The sequence below is a fragment of the Natrix helvetica genome, assembly GCF_964273705.1.
Source record: "Natrix helvetica genome assembly, contig: HAP1_SCAFFOLD_273, whole genome shotgun sequence".
NCBI classification, from domain to species: domain Eukaryota; kingdom Metazoa; phylum Chordata; class Lepidosauria; order Squamata; family Natricidae; genus Natrix; species Natrix helvetica.
Window position 1 is genome coordinate 35,281 of NW_028113504.1, and position 10,930 is coordinate 46,210.

General features: G+C 42.0%; 1 protein-coding gene and 1 pseudogene across 2 annotated transcripts; both read left to right on the forward strand.

The window, feature by feature from the left end:
* Positions 1-2,981: 2,981 nt before the first annotated feature.
* LOC309382371 (dnaJ homolog subfamily B member 1-like) lies at positions 2,982-3,965 on the forward strand (annotated as a pseudogene). Its single transcript has one exon. The product of its transcript is annotated as a dnaJ homolog subfamily B member 1-like (transcript).
* Positions 3,966-8,944: 4,979 nt separating this feature from the next.
* On the forward strand, positions 8,945-9,913 carry LOC309382370 (lysophosphatidic acid receptor 1-B-like; the record flags this gene model as incomplete). The annotated part of the gene is made up of 1 exon (XM_081971883.1): positions 8,945-9,913. The coding sequence occupies one exon, from the start codon at positions 8,945-8,947 to the stop codon at positions 9,911-9,913; it is 969 nt and encodes a 322-aa protein (XP_081828009.1).
* Positions 9,914-10,930: the final 1,017 nt, after the last annotated feature.

The window sequence follows — 10,930 nt, forward strand, 5'->3', positions numbered from 1 at the left end:
GGGGTCATGAAAAGATGATGATTTATTTCATATACATACATGCTATCAGGCCTGCAGCCATCTTTTCTTTTAGATCTGCGGCCTTCCACACTTTCTATTATTCTACTATGCCTGTGCATTTTCTATTGTGGGAAAATGGGAGGGGGGGGGATTGGACAGAGTTAGATGCTATGTAACCAATACAAAATTCTTTCTAGAAAGCCAAGGTCATCCTTTGTCTTTGCACCTCTGCACCTGACCGGAACTAGATGGGTGGAACTGCCAGCATGGCAGTAGGAGATTGGACCATGTGAGGGACTTGTGGGCATGGGAGCAAGTTCTTGAACTTTCAACTAGGTGGGGAAAACCAGGAAGCTTTCAGATTCGGGTTTTCTCCAGATGTGCCAACACGACTCTCTTAATAAATTGGAACTTTGAACAATACTTTGCCTTGGACTCTGATTTACTTTTGGATGCTATTTTGAACCCTGACACATACATTATGTATATATATATGTATGTATGTATGTCCCCCCCCCAGAGTTGGAGGGGACCTTGGAGGTCTTCTAGTCCAACCTCCCGCTTAGGCAGGAAACCCCACACCACTTCAGACAAATGGCTGTCCAATCTGTTCTTAAAAACCTCCAGTGTTGGAGCATTCACAACTTCTGGAGATAAGTAGTTCCACTGATTAATTGTTCTAACTGTCAGGAAATTTCTCCTCAGTTCTAAGTTGCTTCTCTCCTTGATTGGTTTCCACCCATTGCTTCTTGTTCTACTCTCAGGTGCCTTGGAGAATAGCTTGACTCCCTCTTCTTTGTGGCAGCCCCCGAGATATTGGAAGACTGCTATCATGACAACAACCATGGCCAAAAAAAAGGCCTAAAATCGGTGCAACTTTTGCATGCTGATGGAAAACTAAAAAGTTGAGATTTGAGGTGAATACTTTATTCCACTGCAACAGAGGGAGACTGAAGTCAACTCCTTTTTTCCCCTTTTCCCCAGCCCTTCCTCACTTTTCTTTCCCTTTCTCCTCCCCACTGTGTCCTTCTATTTGCTGTTGTGTTTTGGTATTTTATTCTATAAACTAATAAAATGATCCAGACTCGAAGAAAGAATAGATGTGGTTTTATTGCAATGGACTTTTGGTTTCCTAGTAGGGCAGTTACACAACCATTGATTACTTGCATTTTATTTTACTTCATGAATAAAGTATTTTTATATTTTTTTACTAGCTGATAACCTTGCACGGGTATTTATAGATGTCGAAGTGTTTGTCTGACAGGGAGCCATTGAGAGGGGCTTTTCTTCCCCCAAATCCCATGCCCATCATCCCTGCCCTCTCCCTTACCCCTCCCATGCGCTCCTCTTTCCCGCCCTGTCTACGATCCTGGCACTTTGCCCCAAATCCATCAGACGCTTCCCCAATGGTCCACTGGAGGGCGAACGTCATGGCTAGTTTTCCAGAGGAAGCTGGGAAGGAACTGACATCACAAACAATTGCCACTCTAGGACACCGAACTTGCTCTCCTTAATGGCCCAGGCATTTCAGAGTTATGCTGGAACACACACACACATATACGCATACATCAGGCGTGTTGTATCCCACCCCCCAGTATTTGTTTCCAGAGGATAAGTCATCTATGTACCAAGTTTGGTTGAAATTTCTTGAGGTGCTCCAGAGTTATGCTGGAACATACATACATACATACATACATACATACATACATACATACATACATACATACAGCCTTTTATAGAGATAGAGATAGAGAGATAGATAGAGATAGATAAGATAAGATAGCGATAGCGATAGCGATAGCGATAGAGATGATAGATAGATAGATAGATAGAAATAGATTAGATAAAATAGAGATACAGATAGATAGATAGAGATAGATAAGATAGAGAGATAGCTAGAGATAGAGATAGAGATAGAGATAGATAGATAGATAGATAGATAGATAGATGATAGATAGATAGATAGATAGATAGATAGATAGATAGATAGAAAGAAATAGATTAGATTAGATAAAATAGAGATAGAGAGATAGATATAGATAGATTAGCTAAGTAGCGATGTGTCTGAGATTAGAGATAGAGATAGATAGATAGATAGATAGATAGATAGATAGATAGATAGAGATTAGATTAGATAAAATAGAGATAGATAGACAGACAGATAGATAGATAGATAGATAGATAGATAGATAGATAGATAGATAGATAGATAGGTAGATAGATAGATATTAGATAAGATAGAGATAGATAGATTAGATAAAGAGATAGATAGGAGAGAGAGAGAGAGAGAGATTAGATAAAATATAGGTATAGATATATAGATACACACACACACACACACACACTTCCATTTCATTAATGTATTTACTTCATGAAAAAAAAAATTGGTGCAACTCATTTAATCAACTGGCTTGCTTAGCCACAGAAATTCTATTGTAGTCATAAGTCAAGGATAACCTGTACTTTAATAAGGAAAATACTTCTTAGTGGAGCTTGAGTTCTATAACATTCTTGGATTCGTCCTTGTAATTTTCTTCTTGGAGGTTGGTTGTTGTTGATTTCCCAGTTAGGCCTATACAGCTGGGGTTTTCCTAGTGGTCTCTCATCCAAATGTACATCAGGCCTAACTCAACTTTGTGAGATCAGCCAAACTTAACTAGGTGGTGCCACCTGCTGGGCCAATACAGCCATAGTCTTTTATTGGATTGCTATACAGTATGTCACTCAAGAGTCACTTACTGTGAGATAGAAACAGAAACATAGAAAACTGATGGCAGGAAAAGACCCAGTAGTCCATCGAGTCTTCTGAGTTTTTCCTTTGTTTTTGTTTCCTTGAGCAGTCACATATGTTTTATTAAGACATTAAACAATTAAAATAAAAGGTCCGCCATATAAACTTGGAAAGGGAAATGCCTCCTTCTAAATTACAGCTTGGAGAGACGAGCAAGAGGGGTAGGTGGCCGGCTACTGAGGGAGTTGTGAAGGGCGATGGGGAAAGATTATGATCGTATCCTGGGCCTGGGCCGTGGGGCTAGCAAAGATGACATTAAGAAGGCTTATCGTAAGCAGGCGCTGCGCTACCATCCCGACAAGAACAAGGACCCTGGAGCAGAGGAGCGCTTCAAAGAAATCGCCAAGGCGTACGATGTGTTGAGTGACCCGAAAAAGCGTGACATTTTCGACAAGTTCGGCGAGGAAGGATTAAAAGGTGGTGGTCCCAGTTGTAGTGGAGGAGATCCCAATGGTACTTCTTTCACTTACACCTTCCATGGCGATCCTCATGCCATTTTTGCACAGTTCTTTGGTAAACGGAATCCTTTTGATAACTTTTTTGGTCAGAGGAATGGAGATGATGACATGGATCTTTTTCAACTTTTCAAAACTTTGAAAATATTGGTTTTACTCGCAGTCGTGGGGGTGGGACATGAAAACATCCGCAAGAAACAAGATCCTCCAATCATCCATGAGTTGAGGGTGTCGTTGGAGGAAATTTACACAGGTTGCACCAAGAAAATTTACATTTTTCACACAAGCGTCTTAATCCAGATGGGAAAAGCACACGCAGTGAGGATAAGATTTTAACAATAGAAGTAAAACGAGGGTGGAAAGAAGGAACTACGATCACATTCCCCAAAGAAGGAGACCAAATACCAATCAACATTCCAGCTGATATAGTTTTTGTTCTAAAGGACAAGCCACAGAACACTTTTAAGAGAGATGGGTCCGATATTGTATACCCAGCTAAGATCAGCCTCCGTGAGGCTTTGTGTGGCTGCACTGTGAATACACCAACATTAGACGGTAGAACCATACCAATGATATGCAAAGATGTCATTAAACCTGGCATGAAGCGAAGAATTCCCGGAGAAGGCCTTCCATTTCCCAAGAATCTAAATCAGCGAGGGGATCTTATTATTGAATTTGATGTAAGATTCCCAGACAGAATTCAATTCAATACAATATAATACAATAGTAGAGTTGGAAGGGACCTTGGAGGTCTTCTAGTCCAACCCCCTGCCTAGGCAGGAAACCCTATACCGTTTCAGACAGATGGCTATCCAACATCCTCTTAAAGACTTCCAGTGTTGGGGCATTCACAACTTCTGGAGGCAAGATGTTCCACTGATTAATTGTTCTAACTGTCAGGAAATTTCTCCTCAGTTCTAAGTTGCTTCTCTCTTTGATTAGTTTCCACCCATTGCTTCTTGTTCTGCCCTCAGGTGCCCTGGAGAATAGTTTGACTCCCTCTTCTTTGTGGCAACCCCTGAGATATTGGAAGGCTGCTATCATGTCTCCCCTGGCCCTTCTTTCTCTTAAACTAAACATACCCAGTTCCTGCAACCGTTCTTCATATGTTTTAGCCTCCGGTCCCCTAATCATCTTTGTTGCTCTTCTCTGCACTCTTTCTAGAGTCTCCACATCTTTTCTACATCGTGGCAACCAGAACTGAATGCAGTAGTCCACAACTGCGTCCTAGAACAGATCTTGCCAATATAATAAGACTGGCACTGACTGGACTGCACTACCTCTATTATGGAAGATTACACACTGGAATCAAGATTTCAGGGTTTGTTTTGGCAGTGGACATGAGAGTAAAATTGCACTGCTAAATGACTTTAGACCCAGATTGCCTTTGCTCATAGCATTTATAATCAGGAGCATTTGCGGAAAGAAACAGAAAAACATCTCAAAAATTTGAATCTGAGTATGGCAACCAGTCATGCTCTGCATCTATTTGACAAGCCCTAGTTCAGGCCATGCTCATACAGATTCTCATTAGAAAAGAAAATGACACTAAAATCTAAACTGGACTTCAGAAGTAAGCATCTTCGATCTCTTGTCTATGTCGTATTGTGTTGTCTTTGTCTTTTACATTATTTCCTGAAGGAGGATAGGCTATTTTTTTAGTAAATATTCAGATTTCCAGCTTCCTTGATATTCCTATGGTATACTTTAAATAGTACCAAAGGCTGACATTCTGGAAAGTTGTTCATATAGCCATAAAAATAATTTGTCTCTTTCAGAAAGTTGAATGGAATAGGGCTTTTTCTAATACCAGGTAGCTCTTGAACGCATGCAAAAACATTACAGGAAACCACCCGATTTACAGACTTGCCAGATAATGTTTTTCTATACAGACGTATTTATATGTCCTGCTAGAGGACTTACAATAATAATACAATAATACAATAGCAGAGTTGGAAGGGACCTTGGAGGTCTTCTAGTCCAACCCCCTGCCTAGGCAGGAAACCCTATACCGTTTCAGACAAATGGCTATCCAACATCTTCTTAAAGACTTCCAGTGTTGGGGCATTCACAACTTCTGGAGGCAATTATGTTCCACGGATTAATTGTTCTGTCAGGAAGTTTCTCCTCAGTTCTAAGTTGCTTCTCTCCTTGATTAGTTTCCACCCATTGCTTCTTGTTCTACCCTCAGGTGCCTTGGAGAATAGTTTGACTCCCTCTTCTTTGTGGCAACCCCTGAGATATTGGAACACTGCTATCATGTCTCCCCTAGTCCTTCTTTCTCTTAAGCTAGACATACCCAGTTCCTGCAACCGTTCTTCATATGTTTTAGTCTCCAGTCCCCTAATCCTCTTTGTTGCTCTTCTCTGCACTCTTTCTAGAGTCTCCACATCTTTTTTACATTGTGGCGACCAGAACTGAATGCAGTATTCCAAGTGTGGCCTTACCAAGGCATTATAAAGTGGTTTTAACACTTCACGTGATCTTGATTCTATCCTTCTGTTGATGCAGCCTAGAACTGTGTTGGCTTTTTTGGCAGCTGCTGCACACTGCTGGCTCATATTTAAATGGTTGTCCACTTAGACTTGGTCTAAAAGAATTGAATGTATCAAGTCTATCATATTTACAGTTGAAAATTTTAATAAAAAGACTGGAGTCTTGCTTATTGATAAAAATAAATAAACAATTAAAATAAAAGATCAATGTTGCTCACTTGAGTGTCTAGGGAGATTCTCAGTCATCCAGGTTATGGTTGTCCCAAGGGTGTATTTTTTTAAGAGGCAACTAAACTTTCTTGTTTTTTCATTTGAAGACATTTCGCTTCTCATCCAAGAAGCTTCTTCAGCTCTTCAGAAGCTTCTTGGAATGAAGAAGCTTCTGGGATGAGAAGCAAAACGTCTTCAAAGAAAAAGAAGAAAGTCCAGTTGCCTCTTGAAAAAGCACCTTTGGGACTAACCTTCTTTAGAATGGAATGGAATGGAACAAAACAGAATAGAACAGAATATAGGGTAGGGTAGGGTAGGGTAGGGTAGGGTAGGGTAGAGTAGAGTAGAATAGAATAGAATAGAATAGAATAGAATAGAATAGAATAGAATAGAATAACAGTTGTTAGGGACCTTGGAGGTCTTCTAGTCCAACCCCCTGCCTAGGCAGGAAACCCTATACCATTTCAGACAAATGGCTATCCAACATCTTCTTAAAGACTTCCAGTGTTGAGTTCAGTAGAATAGAATAGAATGGAAAGAGGAATAGGAATAGGAATAGGAATAGGAATAGAATAGAATAGAATAGAATAGAATGGAATAGAATAGAATAACAGTTGGAAGGGACCTTAGAGATCTTCTAGTCCAACCATTTCAGACAAATGGTTGTCCAATCTCTTCTTAAAAACCTCCAGTGTTGAGTTCAGTTGAACTTTCCAAAGGGCCACAACTCTACTACCAATATTGGCCAGATTCCATGTGGCACGTTGTAGACATTTTAGACAATTCCCCAACATCATTTGACTGTGATAGCTAAGTTGGGAGCAAGTCAAAACCATCGAAGGCAGAGATATCCAACCTCGGCAACTTTAAGACCTGTGGATTTCAATTCCCAGAATTCCCCAGCCATCATGAAGTCTTAAAGTCGCCAAGGTTTTTGGACACTCTTGATCTAAGGCACAACAGCTTGGCCAACGCTGATGCATGGAAGGAATGGAAATATCTCTGTTTGCTTTTCATCCGCAATATTTGTCCTTTAATTAATGTCATTCCAGAGTAGGCAGCCAGGCTGAGCAGAGAGATTAGCTAGAATTTATTGGATACCTTTGCTAGGTGAGATCAACCTAGCAACCTTGGAGTAAGGTGCTGATAGTCCTCCTGATTAGATGTCTGGGAGTTAACGTTTAACTCACTGTTTGGGTGATAGGAGGGAAAACAGGAATGCATCATGTTGAGTCTTCTCCCCATGGATCAGCAGAACAGGAGGTCTTCGTACCCATTACCAGCCCAAAGCTGCAGAATAGGAGAAGAAAAAGAGAGATAGAACATAGAATCATTGGGTTGGAGGGAACTTGGAGGTCTTCTAGTCCAAGCCCATGCTTATACCATTCTGGACAAAATGTCTGTTCAATTATCTTCTAGAAAACCTCCAGTGATGAAGCACCCACAACTTCTGGAGGCAAGCTGTTCCACGGATTAATTGTTCGAATTGTTGGGAAATGTTTCCTTAGTTCCAGATTGGGTATACCTTTAATGATCTTCCACCCCTTGCATCTTCGCTTGCTCTAAGGTGCTTTGGAGAATCTTCAAATCTTCAGGTTCATCTACATCTTTAGTTGGGTGAGTTGGGTTAGCCATTTAATAATAATAATAATAAACTTTAATTTATAGACCGCACCCTTTCCTAAACAGGACTCGGGGCAGTGTACAGACATATTAAAACAATGTAAATACAAAAATATAGGTAGATAGACATAAATAGACGGAGGAGGTAGGTTGTATACTGTACAATAGATTAAAATTCGAATATAAATTAAAATTACCCTTAAAAATTACCCCAAGATAAGGTGTTTGCCAGGAGGTTGAAGGTGGGACTATAAATCAGCCAGGCCAGCTAATTGGAACAGGTGGGTCTTAAGTTTCTGTCGGAAGGAGCGGAGGTCGGTAGTAATTCTAATATCGGGGGGGGGGGGAGGTCATTACAGAGGGTTGGGCCCATCACAGAGAAGGCTCTACTCCTGGGCGCTGCCCGTTGACACTGCTTAGTGGACGGCACCCGGAGGAGTCCCTCCCTGTGGGAGCGGATTGGTCGCAGGGATGTATGAGGTGAGATGCGATCCTGCAGGTAACTAGGTCCCGTGCCATGAAGCGCTTTGAAGATGGTAACCAATACCTTGAAACGCACCCAAAAAACCACAGGCAGCCAGTGCAGCTCGCGCAGGAGTGGTGTTATATGGGAGTACCTGGTCCTCCCCATGACAGCCCGCGTGGCCGCATTCTGAACTAGCTGTAGTCTTCGGGTGCATCTCAAGGGGAGCCCCATTTGTCTGAAATGGTATAGGGTTTCCTGCCTAGGGGGTTGGACTAGAAGACCTCCAAGGTCCCTTCCAACTCTGCTATTGTATTGTATTGTATTGTATTGTATTGTATTGTATTGTATTGTATTGAGTGATGGCCTCATAGAACAGACAAGGTCCATGATTTGAAATATCTTCAATGGCAGTCAGGATCTCAGCCCTTCGATCCCAAAAGTTTCCTTCTAAGATCCAGAAAGTGCGTGAATAACAATCTGTGGATTTCCTGATCTCGCCTCTGACCTAGATTCTTGGCTTCAGCCTCCCATTCTGACGTCTTGTCTCTGATCTTGAGCATCTCAGCTTTTTTAGAAAAGGTTTTTTTAAAAATTGTTTATTCTTTTACATTTCATTTCGTGAATGGTTTGGTTCCTGGGTTTCATACACTTCAATACAACTAATCATAACAATATTATTCTTAATAATTACAATTCATTTTCATTTTTGATTCTGCTAACACATCGTTTCTACTGTCGTCTTTCGTTTCTAAACCTTCTCATAATTCTACCATACTTCGTATCCTCCTATTATATCAATTTTTACTATTTCCCCCCTCATTTTTCTACCTCTAGTAATCAACGTGTCTTGCCCTCAACATCTCAGCTTTGATGGCTGCCTAGGGCTCGGGGCCCGATCCTCACCATGTTCCGAAAGCACGATTGTTTAAACAACGTCACTGATCCCATATGGAACCGCCCCCTGGTGTTGGCCTTGGGCATCCCTCAACTTCTCCTCACCTTCATCTCCGCCGTCTTCAACTCGGGCGTGGTCCTTGGGGTGGTGTTCTCCAAGGATTTCCATAAACCCATCTTCATCCTTTTCTGCAACTTGGCCGTCTCCGATTTCCTCTGCGGCTCTTCGGGCTTCTGGATCGCCATGCTGTTCATCACGGACCCTCAAAGCACCGTCGTGGGGTCCAAGGAGCTTCTCCGAGCTTACGCCTTCTACACCATGTCAATCCTGGCCACCATTTATAACCTAGTCGTCATTGGGATCGAACGTTACCTGGCTGTCTCCAGAAGTCTACGGTTGAGATGCCGAATCACCCGGAACCAGATTTTGAGTACCACGTTGGGTATTTGGGTGTGCGCCTTCTCCTTGGGTTTTATGCCTCTAATGGGGTGGAACTGCTTGGAGAAGGATAAGATCTCCGCTCTGTACAGTCCGTTGTGCATGGATTATCTCACCTTCATCACTATTCCTCACTGCCTAGTGGTGTTGGCTGTACCCCTCTTCACTTATTTAAATATCATCCTCTTTTTGAGGAAGCACAAAGGATCTATGGAAACTCTAGGGCAGTGCCACGCTACCTACCGCCTAGCCGAAATCCAAGTTGCCAGAACCAGCGTGTTGATTTGGGTTTTAGCTTTGTTCTCCTACGCTCCTTTCTTCGCCGGGGTTGTGTTTGATTCAGCCACTCAACAATGTCCCAGCGAGCATTCTCGAGCTATCTATATCTTCAGAAACCTCACGGCGATGATGATCACCGTTAACTCGCTAGGAGACCCCATCATATACTCTCTGAACATGAAGAAGTTAGGACACAGATTCAGATGCCTGAAACTTCCTTCCCACAACCGCATTGAAGTACAAGCCATCGGACAGATCTGATTTTGGAGGGGAGGGGGATCTCTGGACCTGTGAATTTCCGCCTCTTGTGAATGATTGACAACTGGTATGATGGATGGTGCCCTCCTTTGCATGGCTATTCAGAAATAAATCCAAGGGTGGGATTCAGCTGGTTTAGACTGTCTTGGCTGAACCGGATGTTAATTTTGCATCTGGTTCACCGAACCAATAGTTGGAAGGACTGGCTGGCCCCTCCCACCCCTCCCCTCCCAGGAGTCTCCACGCAGCCCATTCATCATGCTAGGTAAGTGCAGGTCCTGCGTGGAAGCTCGGGGGGGGGGCAAAAAATGGGCCTCCCGGAAGTTCTGGAAGTCCAGAAATGGGCCTATTTCTGACCTCCCATAGGACTCTGGAGCTTGGGGAAGGCCATTTTCATCCTCCCGGAGTCTCAATGAAAGGGAAGGGAGCAGGTGGAAGACATGTAAAACCTTGTACAATGGTGCATGACAAAATACAGGTAGTCCTCAACTTACGACCATTTGTTTAGTGACCATCCAAGGTTACAACATCATATGTGAGGGAAATAGATTCATGCTATTCATTGTGGACAATGAACTAAGTGAAATGCTTACTATACAAAATTAAACCTGAGGATATATTGTATGTTACCTATAGGAAAAATAGAATTAAAGATGATGGGAATGAATGTTACATTTGATTAACCTGGAGAGGCAAATCATGATATTGTTTATTAAGAAGAAATTAAATCTAAGGTGGAAAATCTGGAAAGAAAATTACTGGCTGAAATTGGAAATGAAATATGATGTGAAATTAATTATGCATATGAGAGGATGTTAAGGGGAGGAACTCAGGCAACCCTCTGTTTATAAAAAGGAGTTAAATATGTAACAAAAAAATTTTTAAAAAAATGTTACGCCATAGAAAAAGTGACTTATGACTGGTCCTCCTACTTACGGCCATTGTAGCATCCCCGTGTTAATGTGATCAAAATTTGAGGGCTTGGTAACTGGCATGTATTATCAATGGTTGTTTCAGCTC